The sequence below is a fragment of the Mauremys reevesii genome, linkage group 13 (genome assembly GCF_016161935.1).
Source record: "Mauremys reevesii isolate NIE-2019 linkage group 13, ASM1616193v1, whole genome shotgun sequence".
In the NCBI taxonomy this organism is placed as follows: Eukaryota; Metazoa; Chordata; order Testudines; family Geoemydidae; genus Mauremys; species Mauremys reevesii.
In genome coordinates, this window is record NC_052635.1 from 599,064 (window position 1) to 624,124 (window position 25,061).

The window sequence follows — 25,061 nt, forward strand, 5'->3', positions numbered from 1 at the left end:
TTCTCCCTAACCTCTCTAGTTTGGGGTCAGCTCATTCCCTGATCAGGACGGGTTACCACCCTTCCTGCTTTATGCAGTCCTCCTGGATTTCATGCTGCCTGGCACCTGTGCAGGCTCTCTGGACGCTGACTTTCCTGCATGGGCAGGCATTGGAATCTGAGCGGAAATTGTGCAGTAGACACAGGGGCCAACAGAGTCAGCTTCCAGCATCACTCAGTGCTTTGTAACACTCGGCATCTCTGCACCACACTTCCCCTGAATTCAACGGGCTGGGGACGGGTGACAAGAGAAGAACCAAGATAGATAGATAGATAATGTGCAGGAGACACAAGATGGTCTTGTATGAGGATAGATAGATAGATAGATAGATAGATAGATAATCTAACTACACCTCTACCCCGATATAACGCAACCCGATATAACATAAATTCAGGTATAACGCGGTAAAGCAGTGCTCGGGGGGCGGGGCTGCGCACTCCGGCAGATCAAAGCAAGTTCGACATAACGCGGTTTCACCTATAATGCAGTAAGATGTTTTGGCTCCCGTGGACAGCGTTATATCGGGGTGGAGGTGTATATTGATTGGTCAGAAGGGGACAGACCGGTAATCAAACTATCTGTCTACACTAGCAGGACATTGTTCACAACTGATGTGAGAGGAGGCAAGATGAGAGGAAGGATGGTCCAGCGGTTAAGTCATTAGCTGTGGATTTGAGAAACCTGAGTTCAACTCTCCTGCTCTGACACAGGGTTCTTGTTTGTCTATGAGCTTTTCTGTGCCTCCAATCACTGGCTGTAAAAATGGGAAGCTAATTCCGTCCCTCGGAGGGGTATTGTGAGGATAAATACATTTAAAAATCTGAGATGCAACAGTCATGGGGTCTAGAGAGATACCGGAGGGGATGAATAATTCACTCTGTTCTAGCTGTTGTTGCTCTGCATGGGGCGGAGCAGATGGAAGCAGGAAACCAAACACCCGTGACAGAATTCGTCCTGGAGGGACTCTCGAACACCAGGGAGCTTCCCTCTCTCTTCTTCCTTCTCTTCCTCCTCCTCTACCTGTTCACCCTGCTGGGCAACACCCTCACCCTGCTGACTGTGCTCTGCGATCCCCGACTCCACACCCTGCCCATGTACTGCTTCCTCGGCCACCTCTCCTTCCTCGACGCCTGCCTCTCCTCCGTCGCCATGCCCAAGATCCTGGCTGGCTTGGCGGGGCCTGGCGGCAGGACCATCTCCTTCGGCGGCTGTGCGGTGCAGCTCTACGCCTTCCATTTCCTGGCCAGCACCAAGTGCTTCCTCTACACGGTGATGGCCTATGACCGCTTCCTGGCCATCTGCCACCCTCTGCGCTACACCGTGGTCATGAGCGGAAGGGCCTGCATGGGGCTGGCAGCCGGCACCTGGCTCACCGGCTCACTCTGTGCCACGATCCACACCACCCTGACCTTCCGCCTGCCCTACTGTGGCCCCAACCGGGTGGAATACTTTGTCTGCGACATCCCCTCTGTGCTGAAGCTGGCCTGTGCCGACACGGCTGCCAACAAAGCTGTCATTCTGGCCAACATCGGGGTGGTGGCAGCTGGCTGCTTCCTGCTGATCTGCATTTCTTACGCCTACATCGCATCCGCCGTCCTGAAGATCCACACGGCCCAGGGGAGGCTGCGGGCCCAGTTCTCCACCTGCAGTGCCCACCTCAGCCTGGTGCTGCTGTTCTATGCGCCACTGCTGTTTGTATACGTGCGCTCCTATTCGAGTCACGTATCCGACGGGGCAGTGTCTGTGTTCTACACCATGTTCACCCCCCTTTTGAACCCTTTCATATACACGCTGAGGAACAAGGAGATGAAAAAGGCCCTGAGGCGACTGGCTTATGGATCAGCGCTGTCTCAGAATGGAACCAAAAGCTGAAACTTTCAAAGAATCCCAAGAGAGATAAATGCCGAATTTCCATAGGGTGTCCGATTCCTTTAGCCACCTTTGAGAATTCCAGCTGAATGTCTGTTTATTGGAGCGAGACAAGGTGGGTGAGCGAGGTAATATCTTCTCCTGGAGCAACATCTGTTGGTGCAGGGGACAACAAGCCTTTGACTTCTGAGTTTCACAGTCTCACAGAGCTGTTCCTCAGTTCTCTAGAAGGAAACCAGAGTGTCACAGCTAAATATCAGGAAGGGACGGATTGTTAAGCATAAGGGGTCACACATGTTGTAGGACACCACTTAAAATGCAATGAATGTCTCTGCAGTTGTAGGGCAAAGCAGGGTTAGTAGGCAACAGAGTTTTACAAATTGTTGTCATGAGCCATATAACCAGTGTCTCTAAGTCCCTGTTTTTAGTGTCCAGCGTTATGAATTGAGGTTCCCAAGTTGTGCAGGTCTCCTTTGAGGATGAGGCCTGATAGATCAGACATGGAGCTAACAGGATTTAATCAAGGGTAAGGGTTGCACTGTGGAAGGAAGGTGCATTCTCTCAGAACATGAGTGTACAGTATAAAAGGGGAAACACAAAATCCTACAGAGACTCCAAGGAGGAGCCACAAGGGGCTGTTTTTTCTTTTGCAGATGGCTGCGCTTTGGAAGCAGAAACCAACCCGGCACCAAGAAAGATCAATGAATATAAGAAGTGGAGCTTAACCATTATCACGCTTCTCCAAGAGTTCTGTTTATCTGCAGTGTAAAGTAAATGTGATTAGGAAGTAAAAACCTGCATGGAAGTGATTTGTAAATGGAAAAAGAATATTTGTATTAAAATGAAGCAATTATACAAAAGATTGAAATGCCCTAGATTGGAAACAAATCCAACAAATGGTTTGGCGTTAAATCTATGGAGAAAATGTTGTTTAACAATGTATAGTTTATGAATGTGTCAACTGCTATTGAATTCCACCTATCTGCAGTCACTAGGGTTTGGTTAAAAATGGTTAAAAAACACAACAGAAAGTACTTTATGGACAAAAAAATAAACTTTTAAAATGCATAAGGCTGCCACAGTGAGACACCAGTTAAACTGGAAGGAGCGTAACATGAGAACTGGTATGACAGTCACTCTGAAACCAAGCTGACAGAGATGCTGTGGAAACATGACCAAGCATTTCAACAGAAGCTAGCAGCAGACATACGGTATCCATTGCATGAGCAAGGGTTCTAACTGTGTTTTGAAAGAATTCAGTAAGAGTTATTAACTGTTTTGTATGTATGATGTTGTAAATGTGTTTTTAATGTATGTTAAAGTTAATTTCCTATCATGAAAGGTAAAAAGCAAAGCCAATGATGCTTAGTAAATGGGAAATATATGCTATGTAACGTTAAAGAGGCCTTAAGTGGCAGAGAACAAAGTCTGCCCTCTTTTATCACCACAGAAAAGATCAAAATGTGGTAGGAGGGAGGTACAGGGTCAGAAAATTAACAAGGGTCCAATGCCATGAAGTTCAATGTGGAAAGTGCTACAGCTCCTACAGTGTGGAAGAAGTTTGCTTTGCCTCCCCCAATAGTGTTACAAGACAATACAAGGTCTGGAAAGTCCCAGACTCATGCATCTGTTTGTCCCTGGGGGATGGTTACATGTGCAGGTGGAATGAGTTGCGGCATGTGGGTTCACTTTAGGGGAACAGGCTTCAAATTGCACAAGGTGGTTGAGACACTGGGACGTTGGTAAGTAAAAACTGCCTATGCTGCTGATAATGAGTCTTGTGTGATGGCTGAAGAGAATCATGTCTGGTATGGACCAGGGAATGTTATTCCAATTGGCCCAGGTTCTGTTTCACACCTCAATTTCCTGGGGTGATAAATGGAAAGATTTTTATATTTAAAACCTTTTCATACTCTCATTAAAATAAAAAGCGAAGTTACAATTACCAAAGGATGCTTTAAAAGCAAAGCAAGCTTATAAAGTGGAATTGCCCCCTAGTGGGCTGTCCCAGAGGAGCTGAACTTGCACTCTGTGGTTTGTACTTAAAGCTAATATTGAAGGTGGTTCAAATAAGTACAACTTCTGTGGTCTTGAGTTTGTGTTGCTGGGTAAACTTGAAAAAGAGAGTCCAGAAAGGGAGGAAGATGATGCAGCTGAAACGACTGCTAATATAAAAGAGAAAGACAGAAGCAGGGACATGTAGCTGAGGCCTGGCCAGACATGAGTAATTAACACATGGAGGCAGGTCTCATTTCTTGGAGGATAGAATTAGGGAGGTAAACAGATCATTAGGCTGAAAACAGAATGTCTGTGCTAAATAAAATAAGTAAGTTTCTGAGTCAGGTAAGATAAGAGGGAGAACACCCAAGGACGCCCATTTACTGCAAAGGAGATAACAGTGGACAAGGTAAGTTAGGAATGTAGAGATGAGGTAAAGAGTTGGTTGAGTGTGGACAGTGCTTGGACAGAGCATGCTGCAAAGTAACCAAGCCAACCCCCAAACGTGTGTTGCAATGTGTAGTACGTGCAATGTCATGTGTGTGTATCTATCTATCTATCTAATGTATTTAAAGGAACATGCTGGCTGTCTAACTTTGGATGTGTGGTATGTCACCCCCTACACTTGAGTCGGATCAACTCAGTGTAGGTTTGCTGTATGCCGAATAAAGGGACCTGAGTGATGAGATCTGGAGTAGAAGAGAGTTTTTGGATCACAGAGAGCAGGATGAAGTGTCAAGCTCTTCAGAATCAGCTGAGTGGAAAAGGTCTTGGAGGCAATCCCAGCAAGCAGAGTCACTGGGTTTATGGCTCATTACAACAGTTGGCTGTAACATACTGTGGTGCCTTCCTTTGTCCTATGCCTGCGGAGGTGTGAAGTGACCATTTCATTTCAAGTGGTCTCCAACCACGTGTGTGAACCCCTTAGGATAAAGTGTCTCATACGACATAAGAACCTGAAGAGAAGTGACAGACTGAGCATTTTAATTATTGCTGCAGCTGCCTGTATTACCCTCCTTATGGTTTTATTCTCAGGGCCCAAGCATAAGTTTTTTGGGGCCCAGTACAAACATGTAACATACATGTACCCATGTACATACACATACCGCGATCCCTCACCGCATACATACAATCTCACAAGCACGACTCCCTCCTGCGTCTTGTAAACCTTCTGAACGGGGTGGCGCTAACTGTGATACTACTTGGCTATCTTCACGCATTAGATTGGAGTCACGTGATGCATGTTCTGGCAGCTTCTCTTTGTCATCAATTGCCAGTGCCACACACACAGTCTCTATATTGAAAGCATTTTCATCTTATTTTGTTCAGTTGCTTCCCTAGTTAGTATGTTGCCTGACTGCAGAAAGGCCTTGTCTGATTTGAAAACCTGGAGGATAGTTCCCTTTCTTTGACCTCCTTACGTTTCTGGCTGCCTGATTTGTATCTGAGCCACCACCAGACATGGCAGTTTGGGGTGTGTGTAGGGTGACCAGATAGCAACTCTGAAAAAACGGGACGGGGGTGGGGGGTAATAGCTGTCTATATAAGAATAAGTCCCCAAAAATGTGACTGACCCTTTAAAATCGGGACATCTGGACACCCTCGGTGCGTGTGACTGTGAGTGAATTAAACACTTACTCACAGATATTTTGGGCCTGTAACTCCTACCAGAAGAAGCAGCAGCACTGGCTCTGTCATAAACAGATAGTTAAGGGTTAATGTCTCTTTTACCTGTAAAGGGTTAAGAAGCTCAGTAAACCTGGCTGACACCTGACCAGAGGACCAATAAGGGGACAAGATACTTTCAAATCTTGGTGGAGGGAAGTCTTTTGTTTGTGCTCTTTGTTTGGGGGTTGTTCGCTCTTGGGACTAAGAGGGACCAGACACGAATCCAGGCTCTCCAAATCTTTCTGCATCAGTCTCTCATGTTTCAAACTTGTAAGTAATAGACAGGCAAGGCGTGTTAGTCTTATTTTTGTTTTCTCAACTTGTAAATGTTCCTTTTTGCTGAGAGGATTTTACCTCTGTTTGCTGTAATTTTGAACCTAATGCTAGAGGGGGTTCCTCTGGGCTATATAAATCTGATTACCCTGTAAAGTATTTTCCATCCTGATTTTACAGAGATAATTTTTACCTTTCTTTCTTTAATTAAAAGCTTTCTTTTTAAGAACCTGATTGATTTTTTTCCTTGTGTTAAGATCCAAGGGGATTGGATCTGGACTCACCAGGAATTGGTGGGGGAAAGGAGGGGGGATGGTTAAATTCTCATTGTGTTAAGATCCAAGGGGTTGGATCGGTGTTCACCAGGAACTTGGTGAAAAAGCCTCTCAAGGCTGCCCAGGGAGAGGAAGCTTTTGGGGGGACAGAAAGTGATCCAGACACTGAAATTTCTGGATGGTGGCAGTGTTACCAGATCTAAGCTAGCAATTAAGCTTAGAAGTGTCCATGCAGGTCCCCACATCTGTACCCTAAAGTTCAGAGTCGGGGAGGAACCTTGACAGGCTCCCACTGTCTTATGGTGCTTTGCCCCCACACCAGCTGTCCCTGCCTATGCACAAGGAACTCTGGGACTGGTAGTTCTTATCTCGATAGGCCACATCACACAGAGGAGCACAAGTCTCTGTTTCTCAGTCTCAAACTACATGTCCTAGTTTCAGGGGCGGCTCTAGCCATTTTGCCACCCCAAGCATGGCGGCACGTTGTGGGGGGCGCTCTGCCGGTCGCCGGTCCACCGGAGCCGCCTGCCACCCTCCTGGTGACCAGCAGAGCGCCCCCCGTGGCATGCTGGGGTCTGGAGCCGCCCCTGCCTAGTTTAAAGGCACAAGCATGTTCTCTATTACAGAGGAGGACATGAGGCCCAGCAACTCACTGTTCAGAATGTGGCTTGAGGCTGCTTCTGATTAGCTCCAGCAAATCTCATAAGATCTGGACAATAGATATATAGATACAGGGAAATACGTTTCTATAAATATCCTCAGGCATGATCTACAATTTAGCCTAATTTTTTTCCTCATGGTAATGGGGATTGCAGCCTAGGCTGGCCCCCCAGGGCCTCTGGACCCCGGTAAAGTGTATTCCCCCCCCCCCCCCGCCATGTGAGGGCCCTGTTTATTTTATTACTTATCACTGCAGTATCTGAGCGACTTCCGTATAAAATCAATAACAATAATACAAGTCCAGATCATTGAAATCAGTGGGAGGATCTGGGTCCATGTCCTTTGTATTTAGTGGTGTGACACTGATTCCCATCTCCAGACCTGGGAAAAGCTTTGCTTAGCTCAAAAACTTGTCTCCTCCACCAACAGAAGTTGCCCCACGAAAGGTATTATCTTACCCATCTTTTCTCTCTCAGACCTGGGGACCACCATGGCTACAACACCGCAAACAATATTGAATCTATTGATCAATCCATCCCTCATGGTCTGTATAACTCAGATAAAGAGTGATGAAGCCTAGCTGTAATGACGCAGCACATTTTCCCCTTGTGGAAACCTGTCATATATTTATGCAGTGTTAATAAAGACTGATACTTTTTTTTCAGTAGAAAGCCTGTGCAATACTTTAAACAGCACTTGCAGTTGTTGCCTGATCCTTTTAATTATTAATAATAATTGTATTGATTGCCAGTCCTCAGGCCTTTTCATCCAAAGACTTCAGACTGCTTGAGAAATGTTAGCTAAATAATCCAACTGTGAGATGCCTCATTGGCGGCTCTAAAGTAACCACTTCTGGGGTGGGATGCTGTGGCTATTTAACAGTGCACTATAACAGTGCCTTATAGTAGAGGAAGAAGAGTCCTGTAGCCAGTTCAAACCAAAAATGTGAACTGAAGAAGGCAAAATGATACAAGCTAAGTCTGAGTTTGGGTTTGATACCAGAGCTAGCTCTCAGGAAAAGCAACAAGGTCACTAGAAGTAAAGTGTTGGTGTCAAGTGTAACCCCAAAGAGGGAAATTCCGACTGCATTGAGCCTCTTAGCACCACCTTGGGGCACTGGGATCAGCACCGACTGTGAGGGGAGAGCGCCCCCTACTGAACCTCCCACCCTGCTCCCTGCAGCACAGCGCCCCCTAGTGCCCTCCTGGGGCTTTGGGGTCAGCACCGACTGTGATGGTAGAGCGCCCCCCCAGTGCCCTCCTGGGGCTTTGGGGTCAGCACGGACTGTGAGGGGAGAGCGCCCCCTACTGAACCTCCCACCCTGCTCCCTGCAGCACAGCGCCCCCTAGTGCCCTCCTGGAGCTTTGGGGTCAGCACCGACTGTGAGGGGAGAGCGCCCCCCCCCCCAGTGCCCTCCTGGGGCTTTGGGGTCAGCACGGACTGTGAGGGAGAGCGCCTACTGAACCTCCCACCCTGCTCCCTGCAGCACAGCGCCCCTAGTGCCCTCCTGGAGCTTTGGGGTCAGCACCGACTGTGAGGAGAGCGCCCCAGTGCCCTCCTGGGGCTTTGGGTTCAGCACGGACTGTGAGGGGAGAGCGCCCCCTACTGAACCTCCCACCCTGCTCCCTGCAGCACAGCGCCCCCTAGTTCCCTCCTGGTGCTTTGGGGTCAGCACAGACTGTGAGGGGAGAGCGCCCCCCAGTGCCCTCCTGGGGCTTTGGGGTCAGCACCGACTGTGAGGAGAGCGCCCCCTACTGAACCTCCCACCCTGCTCCCTGCAGCACAGCGCCCCCTAGTGCCCTTCTGGGGCTTTGGGGTCAGCACGGACTGTGAGGGGAGAGCGCCCCCTACTGAACCTCCCACCCTGCTCCCTGCAGCACAGCGCCCCCTAGTGCCCTCCTGGAGCTTTGGGGTCAGCACCGACTGTGAGGGGAGAGCGCCCCACCCCCAGTGCCCTCCTGGGGCTTTGGGGTCAGCACCGACTGTGAGGGGAGAGCACCCCCTAGTGCCCTCCTGGGGCTTTGGGGTCAGCACCGACTGTGAGGGGAGAGCGCCCCCTACTGAACCTCACATCCTGCTCCCTGCAGCACAGAGCCCCCTAGGGCACTGGGGCCAGCACCGACTCAGACCCGTTCCCCAGCATGATCAGCACCAGGAGTGAGATGGGAGTTCAGAGTCACTGCCCCCATTTGACACTTGGCGTCTCTGACAAATGATACAACGGAGTTGGGAGCTGGTGCCCGATGTTGCAGTTTTTCCACTATTACATGCCTGGGCCACTGCCAGATACTTTTACAGAGCCAGTCGAACAGCCACTTTGCTGTAATGACCCTCAGCCACTTCGAGGGACCAGACAGCAAATGTGAGAAATCGGGACGGGGTGGGGGGTAATAGGAGCCTATATAACAAAAAGACCCAAAAATCAGGACTGTCCCTATAAAATCGGGACACCTGGTCACCCTACAGCCACTAGTGGACTGGAACCACTGCCCCATATGTCATTGCCAAATTCCCTGGATTGGGGACAGATTGAAGCCGGCATCACTTAGTGGGGAAAGGCCTCGTATCCTATTCCTAACCCCTGAGCCAGGTAGTGCCCTGACCTAGGGCCAGATCAGAGCCAGCTGCCCCTGAGCCAGCCAAGGCCCGGATTGGAGGAGGAAGGCCCCATATCCCATTTCCAGACCACCCACGAGCCATCTGGCTGTCACAGGGTGTTTAAGCGTAATGTGCCACTCTGCTTGTCTTTAGCATCCGTTTGTGAGTGATGCTGCTGAGAAATTCTCCATGGACCCCAGGTCCATTTAGTCAGTAGGAGTAAATCAGCTGAATCCCACTGAACTCGACTGACCTCTGGCTGATTTACACCTGGTGGGGATCTGACTTTATATTTTTGCTTCTGCCTGCTACATCATAATTGTTCTCGAGGGACTTTGGGCCTTGCTAATATCTCCGCTGGGCTTAGCTTTCCTCTGCACACAGCCGTGTTCCCTTGAGCTACAACTGCCGCCTTTTCCAAACATACACTCGCTGTTTGCCAACCTCTCACACTGCTGCTAACAAGCCCCATGGGGCATTAATTCAAAGCTCTCTCTAATTAACCCTGGGGATTGCACACCTTGCAAGCAGGTAGCAAAGGCAACAATTAAAAAGTCATCGCAGGGAGGGACTGCAAGATGTTTAACGAGCCGCAATGAGAACCAGAAGTTACATGGTAACATTTTGCCCTAGCAACAGGAAAACACTGTGCAGCTCGTTAAAGCCCTAGTTACAGCTGTGCCGCTTTCTCGGCTCTGTCTGCTTCACAGCCATCAGCGGGCCAGAGGCTCAGCGGGCGTAATTTGGCTACTTGAATTTACACCAGCTGGGCATCTGGCATCACTGAGTTTATTGCAGGGACACCAATTCACCCAGCTACCGATCTGGCCCATTGACTCCAGTGGAGCTATGACCGATTTACAGCAGCTGGTCCCCTGGTCCCCTGTCTAGTCTGGGCTGTTAATTCTGCCTTTTTCGAAGACAAAACCGTCCTGCGAAGAAGGATAAAGTGTCTCACACAAAATAAGAACCTGACAGGAAGCAACAGCCTGTCCATTTTAACTACTGCTGCAGCTACCTGGGTGGCCTTCCTTAGGGTTTTATGGTCTCTGAGCAACTCCCATATAAAATCAACATCAGTAATAAAAGCCCAAGTCCTTGCTGAGATCAACGGGAGTCAAGTGCCTAAATATCTTGGAGGATCTGGGCCAGAGTCCTGGGTGGACTTTGTGGAGTCTCTGACCCGTCTCCTTTTTGGGAGTAAACCCTCTGCTTGGGCCAGGGTTGCTGAAGGCGGATCTAGGTGACACTAAATGAAAACGAGGACACTGCTGATAAGTGCGAGGTTGCCCTCGGGAAAGCAGGAGGCTCACATCTTAGATCTCCCAGGCTCCGGCCCATTTGTTTTAACCACAAGGCTGCTATTAGCATCCCATCTGCTTTGGACAAAACTGAATCCCAGGATGAAATTCCTCCCTCCAGGCTAGTTTTATACAATGAAATATAGGGACTGACGTCTTCTGAAACAGAGAGTTTAAGGCCAGAAGGGACCGTTAGATCATCTGGTCTGATCTCCTGCATATCACAGGCTGGAAAATTTCTCTCAGGAGCCCTGTATTAATCTCAATAAATTTTGCATGGCAAAAAACATCTTCCCCAAAAGCCTCCAGTCTGGGTCCAAAGACTTCAAGAGATGGAAAATCTACCACTTCCTTTGATTGTTGAGTCCAACAGATAATCACCCTCACTGTTAAAAAAAAGTATGTTTTATTTTCTAGGCGTGGAGGAATCAGATTGTTACTGGCAAATGTTGGTCAGCATTGATTTCCCTGTGCACACCAACCGATGAAAAAATATTTCCAGCTGTAAAAACTGAAATTTACAGATAGGTAAAGATAGGTAGAATTCTGCTTGAGAATTTATTATAGTTTAATTTAAGGATACTTACTTTGTATATTTTCATATGTGATGTTGACCCCGCCCCCTCACCCAGCTAATTGTGTACAACTAGATAAAAATAATTTTTAAAATGCTTTAAAATAAGCATGGAGGTGATCCATCAAAAGTATAAAAAAATAAAAACTGAATTCTGCTGAGCCTACTTATTTTGCATTTGTCTGGTTGTAACATCCAGCCATTGTTTCTCGTTCTGCCTTTCTCTGCAAGTAGGAAAGCAGCTTGGTCTGGTGGACTGAGCATTAGCACAGACAATAGGAGGGTTTTATTATTATCGGCAGTAGTGCCGAGGGGGTGTAGATGCACAGCCAGACAGCCCAGGCCCTTCCCTAAAGAACCAACAGTCTAAGTCACCTCGACTCTGCTATATGACCTTGGCAAGTCCTTTCCGCTCTCTGCACATCCGTTTTCCCTCCCACCCCTTGTCTGCCTTCCCCTACTTCCCATGTAATCTCTTAGGGGCTGGCAGTCCCACGCCCAACGGAGCCTCCAACCCATTCTCAGAATACACCTTAAGGCGGGGGGGGGGGCAAACTATGGCCCGTGGGCCACACCCAGCCCCCGGGATCGTCCTGCCAAGCCCCCGAGCTCCTGGCCCGGGATGCTCACCCCCGGCCCTTCCCCCACTGTTTTCCCTCCCCCGCAGCCTCAGCTGGCCCCGCTGCCGGCGCAATGCTCTGGGTGGCAGGGCTGTGAGCTCCTGGGGCAGCGCAGCTGCAGAGCCCGGCCTGACCCGGTCTCTGTGCTGGGCGGTGGCGGCATGGCCCAGCTCCAGCCGGGCAGCGAGGTGGTAGCGCCGCCAGCCACCGGTGCTCCAGGCAGCGTGGTAAGGGGGCAGGGAGCGGGGGGTTGGATAGAGGGCAGGGGCGTTCGGGGGGTGGACAGGGGTGGTTGGGGGGGGGACCAGGGGGTTGAATGGGGGCAGGAGTCCCAGGGGGCAGTCAAGGTACAGGGAGCGAGGGGTTGGATAGAGGGCAGGGGCGTTCGGGGGTGGACAGGGGTGGTTGGGGAAACAGGGGTTGAATGGGGGCAGGGGTCCTGGGGGCAGTCAGGGTACAGGAGCGGGGTTGGATAGAGGGCAGGGGCGTTCGGGGTGGACAGGGGTGGTTGGGGGAACAGGGGTTGAATGGGGGCATGGGTCCTGGGGGCAGTCAGGGTACAGGGGCGGGGGTTGGATAGAGGGCAGGGGCGTTCGGGGGTGATTAGGGGTGGGGTGTGGATAGGGTCAGGGCGCTCAGGGGAGAACAGGGGCAGGGGTGGGGGCAATCAGGAAGGAGGGAGCGTTGGATAGGGTGGCAGGGGTGAGTCAGGGCAGGGGTTCCAGGGGCAGTCAGGGGACAAGGAGAAGGGGTGGTTGTATGAGGCAGGGGTCCCAAGGGGCCGTCAGGAATGAGGGGAGGGTTGGATGGGGCAGTGGGGGTCCAGGAGTGGTCAGGGAGCAGGGGTGTGTGGATGGCGCAGGGGTCCCAGAGGGGCCGTTGATGGGACAGGAGTCGGGGGGGGGGGCAGATAGGAGGTGGGGGCTGGGCCACGACCCCCTCCCCTATCCAGCCCTCCATACAATTTAGGAAACCCAATGCAGCCCTCAGGCCAAAAAGTTTGCCTGCCCCTGCCTTAAGGTAACATCAGGCGTCTTCATATTCCTCAACTTCTGTGCCACTTAGTGGCTATTCCACTCCAACCACTTACAGCTGCATCAATCGGCGTTTGATTCTGTTTGCATTCGCTTCCCCTCATCTGTTAAAAAAAATCCTGATACATTTCTGTGCCTGCTAGTGAGACAGGCTGGCACTTCGCCGTGTTACCCACTTCGGCCAGTGGCTTATAACCATCTTTGTTTGCTTCCTTGATGTCGGTGTGCGCCCGCTACATAAATATTGCTTAACCCAGGAGAGCAAAGCATAGAGGGAAACCCATGAATTATAGGGACAGAGCCTTAACTGGTAGAAACTGGACCACCTGCCCTGGATTTAAATGCTGCTCCACTGTTTTACATCAGCTACGGCTCTGCCCATGGTCTCCAGTGGAACTGTGGCCAGTTTGCTCCGGCTGGGGGACCGGCCCAATGACTCTGATGGAACCCAATTAATCTGCACCAGTGGAGGACCAGGCCCAGTGCTCTCAGAAGGAAAACCCTTTCCCTCCCCCACCCACTTGAACAGGGTAAATGTACCAAGTTCCTTCCAGCCTGAAGGCCACCCCTGGAGGCTGAGCGGTGTCACAGCTTCACCTCATCCAGGTTCAGCTGCAGCCACTTCATTCTGCAGCTGAGTCCCTGACAATGAGCCTGGCCGCTTTGCTGCTGGTGCTGGCTCCAGGTATTCGAGGCTCTGCTCTGAGCAGGGCGCCACGGGTTGGGATTTCCAGGCTGTTGGGGAATGGCTTTTCTGAAAGAAAGGCGCTCCGATACCACGGGGATGGGCGCCCATGGGTAGACAGATGGACAGTGCAGAGGGGAGGATGGGCAGAGGGAAGGGTGGATGGATGGACAGGCAGACATTACGGAGGGAAAGGTGGATTTTCGTTCGCTTGTTTTCTCCTTTGTCTGCACAGAGGTGCATGTATTTTCCTGTCACTCCTGAGCAAGAAAACCTGGACTAAAACCAACCTCCTCCCTCCAGGTGCGTTGGCCCAATACACGGTGACCCAGGAGCCGTCCCAGGTCGCTGCCAAGGAAGGAGAATCCATCCAGCTCAACTGCTCCTACACGGGCACCGAGTACAGCGTGCATTGGTACCGCCAGCCCCAGGGGGGCCAGCCGCGGTTCCTGGCGCTCCTGTCCTCTAGCCGCAGAGACACCCGAGAGAATTTCACCATGAGCCTGGACACCAAAACCAAAAGCAGCTTCTTGTACCTCAACAGCAGCCGCCTGGAAGACTCTGCTGTGTATCTGTGCGCGCTGGAGCACAGTGCCAGGTGAGCACAGGCAGCCCGTCACAAAACCCTGGGTGGGGGCAGGGCACACGGACCCGAGAGAGGAGACAAGCAGAAGTTAGAATAGAACAGCGGATATGAGCACAGAGAGAAGAAAGGAAAGTAGAACAGAGTCGGCGAGAGGCAATAAGAATAGAATGGAACAGAAGAGAACACACGGGAACGGACCGGAACAGGAGCGATGTGAACAGAATAAAGGGGAGAGAAGAGAAGAGGGGTCAGTAATTTAAGGAAGAAACTTGAAGAATCAGCTGGAAAATTATAGACATTTTCACCTTTTCGCCTTCCCCAATTGCCTGGATCTGGTGGTTTTATATAAAAAAAATAGCTTCCTTGCCCCACAACACTAGCAGATGGGGAAGCATTTTCTGGAGAGACAATCCGGTATCTCAGTAATTCCCATGTGATTTTCCCTCTTATTCAGGTCAGACACTGTCCGACTGGTAAAATGCACACAGACATTCTCACATACAGCCACACACAGGACACACTCACACAACTTCTCTCTCTCTCTCTCTCTCTCTCTCTCACACACACACACACACACAAATTCTCACATACAACCACTCTCTAGATTCTAACACACAGCCAGAAACCTACTCACTGAAATCACACACACGCACAGTCTCTGACATATATCCCCCCTTCATACACACTCAGAAATATAGATAGCTATGCATACACACCATGACACACACACACTTAATCTCAGAGGTAAACAGCTCCATTCACACTCGAGATGATAATATCCTCGACTGGACCAACTTCTGTTGGGGACACAAATTTTCCAGCTACAGAGAGCTCTTCCTCCGCTGGGAATCGTCTCTCTCTCACCAACAGAAGTTGGTCCATTAAAAGATATGACCTCACCCACCTTGGCACCAACACAGCTACAACAACACGGCACGCTCCTAGATAAACAGCCTGCCCCCCGAATGAATCCCACACCCAGAGAATTTCCTGTGTCAGACTTAGATCTCTCGGCAAAGGGACCCAGTCCTGCCTTTCATTGCAGGGTCTGACAGACCCCACAGCACCCATGGACTTGCTTCTGCTCACTGCACTGCTGCGAGGTATCGCACCCTTTAGTTCTCTGAGCTTTGCTGTTCTCTCTCGCACACTGACACACCTTCCTTCTCACCCTCAGGCAGGATTTAAGAGCTTGGCGTCCCTTGGTATTTTACAAGCAAAGAACTGAGTTTACCCCAGTCCCATCTCTTCCTGTCAGCTCTACTGAGCACAACAGACACGTGCAGTTTGTAAAACTCCATCTGTTTCCTGGTGGCTCATCTCTATCCTTCCACTGTAAGGGGACTTCCAGCCAAACGCCCGCCCCTCCCTGGGCGTGACCTCCGCTGGCCTCCCTCGCCCTGTTTTCCCCACACCAGGCCCCAGGCGGTTCCCCGCAGCTCATGATATTAAGGATCACAGGTGGCTGGGAACCAGGACCGGCTTTAAGCCGATTCGCCCGATTCCTGGGAATTGGGCCCCATGCCTAAGAGGGCCCGGCGCCTTTTTAATTTTTTTTTTTTACTTACTCCAGCTGCCGTCTCTCTGCTCCGGGGTCTTCTGTGGCCCCGCTCCCCTGACCAAAGCGCAGGCGGGAGAGCGGCTGCCCCACAGCCTCGCTCTCCCAGCTGCAGCTCCGGCCGAAGCGCGGCAAGCCCCGCGGCCCCAGGGCCGCCCAGAGGATTCTGGGGGCGGGGGGCCCTTCCGTTCCGGGACCCACCGCCAAAATGCCCCGAAGACCTGCGGTGGGAGCCCCCCCCCCGCCGAATTACCACCAAAGCGGGACCCGCCGCCTAAGTGCAGCCCGGTCTTCGGCGGTAATTCGGCGGGGGGGGGGGTCCCCGCCGCGGGTCTTCGGGGCACTTCGGCGGCGGGTCCCGGAACGGAAGGGCCCCCCGCCGCCGAATTACCGCCGAAGACCGAGCTGCACGTCGGCGGCGGGTCCTGCTTCGGCGGTAATTCGCCAGTGGGGGGTCCGTCCGCCCCGGAGCGGAAGGACCCCCCACTGGTGAAGACCGGGAGCGAAGAAGCTCCTGCGCCCTCTTGCCCCGCCCCCTCTGGGCAGCCCTGACCCTATCCCCCCCCAGAACACCCACAATCCAACCCCATTCCCTGCCCCTGACCGCTCCCCAACCTCTGCCCCTCCCTGTGACCTGACTGTCCCCAGGACTCCCTGCCCCTTAGCCAACCCCCGGCTGCCTCCTCGCCCGGAGCCTCAGCGCCTCGCAGAACAGCCGCAGCGTGTCTCCGCCGGGGCCCCTGAGCCCCGCCCTGCTCCGAGCCGCGAGGTGAGGGGGCTGGGCTGGGAGCTCCGAGCGGAGGGAGCTGAGCTCAGCCCGGAGCTCCCAGCCCCGCCCCTCCCCACGCGGCTCTGAGCGGGGCGGGGCTCGGGGCGCCCCGGAGACACGCCGCTTGATGCGCTAGGGCTCCAGGAGAGGGGCGGAGGCGGGAGCCCCCGCTGTTCTCTTGGGGGACCCTGCGGAGCCCGGGGCCCGGGGCAAATTGCCCCCTTTGCCCCCCCCTCTGGGCGGCCCTGGTGCTGGGTCAGACCAATGATCCATCCAGCCCCGAGCCCTGTCTTCCTGCAGCGGCCTGTGCCAGCTGCTTCAGGGGGAATTAACAGAACAGGGCAATGTATTGAGTGTTCCACCCCCCCAAATCCACCCCCAGTTTGTAGCAGTGCTAGATTTAGGAAACATAGGGTTGCATCCCTGACCATCCTGGTTAATAACCATTGATTGACCCATCCTCCATGAACTTATCTAGTTCTTTTTTTCAACTTGTTATACCTTTGGCTTTCCCAGCATCCCCTGACAATCAGTGGAACAGGTTAGCTGTGCACTGTGTGAATAAATACTTCCTTTTGTTTGTTTTCTAACCTGCTGCCTATTAAATTCATTAGGTGACCCCTCCTTCTTGCGTTATGAGAAGGAGTAAAGACACTTCCTTATTTACTTTCTACACACCAGTCATGATTTTATAGACCTCTATCATATCCGCCCCTTAGTCCTCTCTTTTCCAAGCTGAAACCCCGCTCCCAACTTGGTCAGACTCTATTAGGCTTTGGTTTAGATGTGGTCCCTTAAGCGTTTCTGAGTTATGTGAAGGGCTTAACAACAATTCTTTACTCACTTTCTTCACACCATTCATGATTCATAGACATCTATTATCTGTAACAGTATGAAACCTCAGCGGGTGGAAGACTGTGTGGATCCATTTATCTCAATGAAGCTATGGCTCTTTAGGCCATTTGGGGATATGGTACATTAAATACCAATCCTTGTGGTGCCTATTTTTGATTATTTCTCCCCCTGTCTGCGTTAATGCAGGGTTTTCTCTGGTTTGTAAATTGAGGTTTAACGTCACAACCCCCCCGCCCCAATTTTAAATGAAATGAGGGAATGGGAACAGCTGGTTTAAATGCTCATGGCAGAGTCAAGGGACCTGCAGCAATCCACACTAGCTGAGGATTTAGCCCCTAAAGGTGGCAATTCTGGAAGGGACCCGGGGTCACCTGTGATTATGATAACATGTAGGCGCCCCCTGCTGTGCCAGGCAAATACAGAACAAACACAGGCGGTGTCTTCCCTGACTCCACTTGCACTGCAAGTGGAAGCGGAGACAACATGTGGGTGCAGAGAAACAGAGGGAGGAACACAAAGGAAACACAGAAAGGACATTGGGTAACACGACAGGCTGCGGTCTCAGCACAACAGCTGCCTAACCCGGCTCAGCATCACACCAGGCAGGTTTTACAGCTGGCTAGTATGGCTGGGGTGTTGTAAAAGAAACCGTGTTAGCGGCTGAGCAAGTTCCCCCGCAGATGCACCGCAAGAGGGCCCTGGTTGTACCAGCCCCTCCCCCAAGTGCGGAGCTGTCATTTCACAGCCTGCTGCTTCACGTGGTCTCGGATTCCCCGCAATTCCCCCCCCCCCCAGCTCTCAGACACCCCGCAGAAGCCAGGGAGCCTAGTTCACGGGCAGGAGCAGGCTGCTGTGTGGTTAGCACCGTAGGCACCCAGCAGAGGAGAGCTGCACCGCAAAGAAAGCGGTGGATCTATATTCTACAGACATCTTTCCCCACTTCTCCTCACGGCTGGGGAAGGCAAGGGAGCAGCTTCTCTCTGCAGCTCGGGAACAAGGTTCTAGCTCACCTGAGCCCCTGAAGATGTTCCTCACCTGGGTCTCAGTTGTTGCAATATTTTCCACTCTCGGTGAGTAAAATCTCAGGTCTATTGGGCCAGATCCTTAGCTGCTGTGAATTGTCACAACTCCGTGGAAGGCAGTGGAGTAACAACAAGCCCCAGGAGATGCGGAGTTAGAGCCCATTTGTTGTTATTAAAGCACCAGTTTATAAATCTTAGCCCCTCCCCTCCGTTATTGGCAGTTTGGAAGGTAGATAACCCCCCCGTGGTTGGAGCTAAGAGCCGTCTGTATCCATGTGACGGTTTTTTTTTTACCCAGAAGGGGCTAATGGAGAGCCAGTGAAACAACCTGATGCCCCAGTGACTGTGTCCCAAGGGGAACCAGTGCTGCTGAAATGCACCTATGACCCTACCCAGTCTCCAAGGCTCTGGTGGTACCAGCACTACCCAAATGAAGCCCCTCGCCTCTTGCTGGGAGACTATGAAGCATCGGGTGAGGAGGAGAGAAGGAGCCGGCGAGGGTTCTCCGCCACACCCGACAAACAGGAGAAGACCTTCCACCTGAAGAAAAACTCCAGTGAACTGCGCGACTCCGCCGTCTATTACTGCGCCATGAGCGACACGGTGATTGCGCCCGGCAGAGTCGCTGCACAGAAACCCGCGGGGGGAAGATGAGGCGGCACTAAGGATGTCTGGGTTAGAGCCCCAGAGGAACAGACTTTGCACAGCGCCGGTGGAGTCAGTGAATCCCATCGCCAGGGTGTAAATGTGCAGAGCTACGCAGGAGTCAACGGGCCAGATCCCAGGCTGCTGGGACTGGGTGGAGCTCAGGGGAAGCAAATGAGCCAGTTCCTCAAAATGTTTAAAATCAGTGAGGAATTGCACAGGAGTCAGCTGAGCTGCACTGGTTCCTATCAGCTGAGGATCTGAGCCATTAAAATAGGACATTGCGGGTCTCTAGCGACATTCAAATGTTGCATATTCCTAACAGAACACACAAAATACAAATCCTGAATTTTAATTTTTCCACAATTCCTCACTCCGCTAACTTCCCTGGCGTCTATTGTGTGACGGTTTTGCTGGTTTCGGAAATGAAACATCCGGAAATGGAAGCGAAGTCAGGAAAAATGGGAACATTGGCATTACACTGTGGTTACTGCACACAGCCATCTAGCGCAGTATTTGCTCTGACTGCAGCTACTACCAGCTGCTTCGGAGGAAGGTGAAAGTGGGTAGTTATGAGAACTTCCCTTACGGGTGCTTTCATCCTAACCATTGACAATAAGTCATAGATTTATGTCTTGAAGTAGAAGGGTCTCCTTAACCTTCCAAATTTTAAAGTCAATTTTAATGAAATTCTGAAAGGGTTTTTTAATCTATAAGAATGTCCCAAGGTTTATTTATCGTGGTAAACTTTTGGCCTCACTTGAGTATCTGGTGGCAATGAGTTCCAAAGGGTCACTGCCTAACTTGACAATGAATTTCCATGAAACATTTACCATGCTTAATAAGATTTGTTCCTCGAAAATATCCCACTTATAGATCAAACTAGCAACCTTCAACTCAAATGTGATTTCCACCTTAACCTAGTAACATGGAAATTGAAAATCCACACAGTTACAAACAGCCATCTAAAGGCTTTCAAAAGGATTAACCCAGGAAACCATTAGTTATTAAAAAGTGCGATTTATAACAAATGGTGAGAATTATCAAGTAGCTGAACAACTCCTTATTCCCAAATTTATCCAGGAAAGAAGATGGAAATAGCCGGGGACACGTATGCAGAATGAAGCCAAAGCATCTGCCATTGGACACATGCCTTTGGGCAGTTCTAAACGGGGCTAGATGATAGAGAGGGAAAGTGTATGGGATTTAGCCACATAAAGAACATACAAAAACTGGCCTCGGAAAGACAAGGATAGTGCAGCCATGTCTGTGCCCTGTATGACTGTGAATCCTCCCTGCACTTTCAGACGATAATCTTTTCTTCCCAGTTATTCTGAACATTCTTAGCTAGATACACAGCGGATCCGGACTGGTGTAGCTCGAGTGATTCCAGCCGATTTACACTGATTTACTGCAGCTGGGGGATTGACCCTGAATCTTTTCCCAGAGCATCAGACGGATTGTGCAGCTATTAAACACGGGATAGTCCGACTGGAGTAAAGATAAGAAACACTCCGAGCTGCTTAGCAAAACCTTCCCCACAAGGGGCCGCTGTTCTATCACGGACTCGCCTCCCAGGCAGCGCTGTCTCAGGCTGGTAGTTCAGAGCCCCGCTGTTTAACGTGGTCTCGGATCCCCGCAATTTCTCCTCCCCCTCCCCTCCAGCTCTGTGCAGCAGCCAGAGAGCCGAGTGCAGGGGCAGCACCGGACTGGCTGCGTGGTTAGCACCGCAGTCACTCAGCAGAGGAGACCAGCGCCAGCTGCCTATGTATTTAAGGCGTCTCCTCCCTGAGTAAAACCTCCCCCGCCCCTCCCAGCTCCTCCTCACAGCTGGGGAAGGAGAGGAAGAAACTTCGTTCTTGGGCTGTGGGGAGAAGTTTTCATCCCACTTCATCCCTGAAATATGTTCCTCCCCTGGGTCTCTGTTCTTACACTACTTCCGGTTCTGGGTGAGTAGCGTGTCCGCACCGTGTCCGGGTGAGCAGGGTGTCTGCAGTATTTCAGCTTGGGAGGTAGATAAGCATTTCATGTTCAAACCAAGAGGCGTCTACGTGGTTATATAAGCGCTTTATTATAATTTTTCCAGAAGGGGCTAATGGAGAGTCCGTGACACAGCCTGATGACCGAATGACTGTGTCCCAAGGGGAGCCAGTGCTGCTGAAATGCACCTATGACACTTCCTATGTGCCTACACTCTGGTGGTACGAGCACTACGCGAATGAAGCCCCTCGCCTCTTGCTGGGAGACTATGAAGCATCGGATGAGGAGGAGAGAAGGAGCCGGCGAGGGTTCTCCGCCACACCCGGCAAACAGGGAAATACCTTCCACCTGGAGAAAAACTCCAGTGAACTGCGCGACTCCGCCGTCTACTACTGCGCCATGAGCGACACGGTGATTGCGCCCAGCAGGGTCGCTGCACAGAAACCCGCTGACGGAAGATGAGGAGACACAAAGATTTTGTGGTTTAGCTGCCCCAATGGTTTTAATCTGCGTAGCAACTATGGTGTGAACGGTCCAGATTCCAGATGGTGTTAATCTGCCCTTGTCCTCTGGAGTCAATGGCGCAGATCCCACGTTGGCGCTAACTGGTCATAGCTGCGCTAAACAATGGTCCAGTTCCTCATTTGTTTTGAAGCAGTGAACGTCCTAGGAATCATTTGAGCTACTCCAATTTACAGCAGCGGAGGCTCTGACCCGTTGCATATCTATGGGATTGTGAAACTAAAAATGCAACGTGTTTCTTTTCCCCAACAGGATACCTAAAAATGCAAATCCTGTCATTACTTTTTCCACAATTAGTTCCTCTTGTAGCTCCCCAGATGTCTCTTGTGTGAAGGTTTTAGAAATGGAATGAGGTAGAAATTGGGAAGGTAGGAACATTGGAATTACCAGACTCTGTCAGAACAGAGGGCCATCCAGTTCAATGTTCGCTCTTTGACTGTATCTGCTCCCAGATGCTTCTGAGGAAGGGACAAGACAAGACACCTGGCACTGGGTAATTATGGGATAATCTCTGATAGGGAAGTTTTTCCCCTAATCCTGGACAAATGTCAATTTGTTTGAGACTGCAGAGTTTCATCCACCTTGAAATTGTATCAAGTATCAGAGGAGTAGCCGTGTTAGTCTGGATCTGTAAAAGCAGCAAAGAGTCCTGTGGCACCTTGTAGACTAACAGACGTTTTGGAGCATGAGCTTTCATGGGTAAATACCCACTTCGCCGGATACATGTCATCCGAAGAAGTGGGTATTCACCCACGAAAGCTCATGCTCCAAAACGTTTGTTAGTCTATAAGGTGCCACAGGACTCTTTGCTGCTTGAAATTGTAGAGACCTCATCAGGGACACTCTGGGATTTGTTTATCCATATAATCATCTGTCATAGGTCTCACCCCCACTTAGAGCTGTTGGGTTCCAATGTGGGGACCTGCACTGGTTTCCCTCTAAACTAAAATCCTAGTTTAGATCTAGTAAAAGCTGCCACCACTCAATCAGGAAATGTGGATTGAGACACAGTCCCTCCCCAAAATCCTAGGGGATCCCAAGAGCCCCAAATCCATGGAGTTCTTACACCCAGGAGAAATAAACCATTCCCCCTGCTTCCTCCCCCTCCCTTTTCCTAGGAGAGACACCGGGATTTAACTACAGAGGGATACCTCCCCGTCCCCTTTCCCTGAGAATCCACCCAAAGAAAGATCAACCAAGTCCTTAATAGAAAAGAATTTATTAAAGAATAAAAAGAAAAGTCACTGTCTCTGTAATCCAAGATGGAACAATACAGGGTCTAAATTTATCAATCTCTGGAGAGAATCCCCCCTCCCCCTTTCTTTCTCAGTGAAAGCAAAGTAACAGCAAACAGGAATAAAGAATTTTCTTTAGCAAACACACAATTGCAAATATAGAAAGCAACTCAAAAGACTAATCCGCCTTTCTAATTAAATAGTATCATATGCCATCATATGCCAGCAATGCCCCTCTGCTATGTACATCGGCCAAACTGGACAATCTCTAAGGAAAAGGATAAATGGACACAAATCAGACATTAGGAATGGCAATATACAAAAACCTGTAGGAGAACACTTCAACCTCCCTGGCCACACAATAGCAGATTTTAAGGTGGCCATCCTACAGCAAAAAAACTTTAGGACCAGACTTCAAAGAGAAACTGCTGAGCTCCAGTTCATCTGCAAATTTAACACCATCATCTTAGGACTAAATAAAGACTGTGAATGGCTTGCCAATTACAGAACCAGTTTCTCCTCCCTTGGTTTTCACACCTCAGCTGCTGGAACAGGGCCCCATCCTCCCTGATTGATCTAACCTCGTTATCTCTAGCTTGCTTCTTGCTTGCTTATATATACACACCTGCCCTGGAAATTTCCACTGCTTGCATCCGAAGAAGTGGGTATTCACCCACGAAAGCTCATGCTGCAAAACGTCTGTTAGTCTATAAGGTGCCACAGGATTCTTTGCTGCTTCTATTAAATAGTAGAAACTACTCCAGGAGAACTTGGAGACATGACTGACCTCTCTTAGATCCAAAGAGAGCTCTAACACAAAGAACACAGACAAAGGCTTCCTCCACAGAGATTTGAAATTAATCTGTCTCTGATTGGTCTTCTGGTCAGGTGGTCATCAGGTACTGCATGTTAACCCTTTACAGGTAAAAGAGACCTTAACCCTTAACTATCTGTTTATGATATCATCCTTACAAAAAATCCTGGTAAACTGTTGACATCACATATATAGTCTTGTACCAATGAATTCCAAAGGGTGATTGGTTAACGTGATAATGAATTTCCATGAATCATTCACCTGTTCAAACAAGGATTTGTTCATTGGAAATCTACAATTTAAGGACCAAACTATGAACTTTCTACTCAAATGTTATTTCCACCTTAACATATCAGTGTGAAAGCTGAAAATCCACCGCAGTTAGACAGACATGTAAATGCCTCCAAAAGGCTAGTCCTCGGGGAGCTACTAGGTACTAACTGGAATGATTAATAATAAGTGGCGAGATTAGTAAGGAAGCTGAACACGTTTTTATCTCCCAAAGGAGCTGGCCAAAATAACTCCTTTTTAGTGCCATGTGCTAGCAATGCCCCTCTGCCATGTACATTGGCCAAACCGGACAGTCTCGATGCAAAAGAATAAATGGACACAAATCTGACATCAGGAATCATAACATTCAAAACCAGTGGGAGAACACTTCAACCTCTCTAACCACTCAGTGACAGACTTGAAGGTGGCAATTTTGCAACAAAAAAACTTCAAAAACAGACTCCAAAGAGAGACTGCTGAACTCGAATTAATATGCAAATTAGATACAATTAACTCAGGCTTAAACAGAGACTGGGAATGGTTGGGTCATTACACTAATTGAATCTACCGGTAGTTCCCCATGTTAAATTCTCCTCACACCTTCTATGGGTCATCTTAATTATCACTTCAAAAGTTTTTTTTCTCCTGCTGATGATAACGCATCTCAATTGATTAGACTCTGCCTGTTGTTATGCATACTTCCACCTTTTCATGTTCTGTGTATGTATCAATATCTCCTGTCTGTGTGTTCCATTCTATGCATCCGAAGAAGTGAGCTGTAGCTCACGAAAGCTCATGCTGAAATAAATTTGTTAGTCTCTAAGGTGCCACAAGTACTCCTGTTCTTTTTCCTTTTTTGAACACTACTTAAAGGGGGCAACTTAAGGCATTTAACAACAGTGGCCAATAGCCGAAAATCTGGCCACATAATTCCCTTTCCTTAACATGAGTCAGCTTTTGCAGCTATTACACATGGGAATAGTTAAAAGAGAAACACTACGCTGCTTTGGAAAAATAACTTCCTCCCTTTTAACACATGGGGGCGATGTTTTATAACCAACTCCCCTCTCAGGCAGGGCTGTCATTTCAGAGCCTGGTGTTCAATGTGGTCTCCCCTACCCCCGCCATTTCTCCTCCCCACGCTCTCTCAGACACTGTGGAGAAGCCAGACAGTATCATTCAAGGGCGAGATCAGACTGCTGTGTGGTTAG

At 50.1% G+C, this 25,061-nt stretch overlaps 1 protein-coding gene and 3 gene segments (V, D, J or C); all 4 read left to right on the top strand.

Annotated features, from left to right (window-relative positions):
- Positions 1 to 904: 904 nt before the first annotated feature.
- Positions 905 to 10,347, top strand: LOC120381161 (olfactory receptor 10S1-like). 2 transcript variants are annotated; one of them, XM_039499289.1, is made up of 2 exons: positions 905 to 1,869; positions 10,321 to 10,347. In XM_039499289.1, exons 1-2 carry the CDS (start codon positions 955 to 957, stop codon positions 10,345 to 10,347), a joined length of 942 nt encoding a protein of 313 aa, XP_039355223.1. In that variant the 5' UTR covers positions 905 to 954. The 2 variants fall into 2 exon arrangements, with proteins under 2 accessions (XP_039355223.1, XP_039355222.1); XM_039499288.1 differs by lacking the exon at positions 10,321 to 10,347 and having other exon boundaries at positions 905 to 1,911.
- Positions 10,348 to 13,473: 3,126 nt separating this feature from the next.
- LOC120381169 lies at positions 13,474 to 14,518 on the top strand. The segment is given in 2 exon segments: positions 13,474 to 13,594; positions 13,898 to 14,518. Coding segments are annotated over 2 exon segments (336 nt in total).
- A 3,675-nt stretch (positions 14,519 to 18,193) lies between these two features.
- LOC120381166 lies at positions 18,194 to 19,091 on the top strand. The segment is given in 2 exon segments: positions 18,194 to 18,432; positions 18,683 to 19,091. Coding segments are annotated over 2 exon segments (402 nt in total).
- Positions 19,092 to 20,845: 1,754 nt separating this feature from the next.
- On the top strand, positions 20,846 to 21,471 carry LOC120380694. The segment is given in 2 exon segments: positions 20,846 to 20,978; positions 21,116 to 21,471. Coding segments are annotated over 2 exon segments (402 nt in total).
- The last annotated feature ends 3,590 nt before the right edge of the window (positions 21,472 to 25,061 follow it).

Coding starts and splice junctions, on each gene's coding strand:
- LOC120381161 (XM_039499288.1), top strand. CDS start 955: ATGGAAGCAGGAAACCAAACACCCGTGACAGAATTCGTCCTGGAGGGA.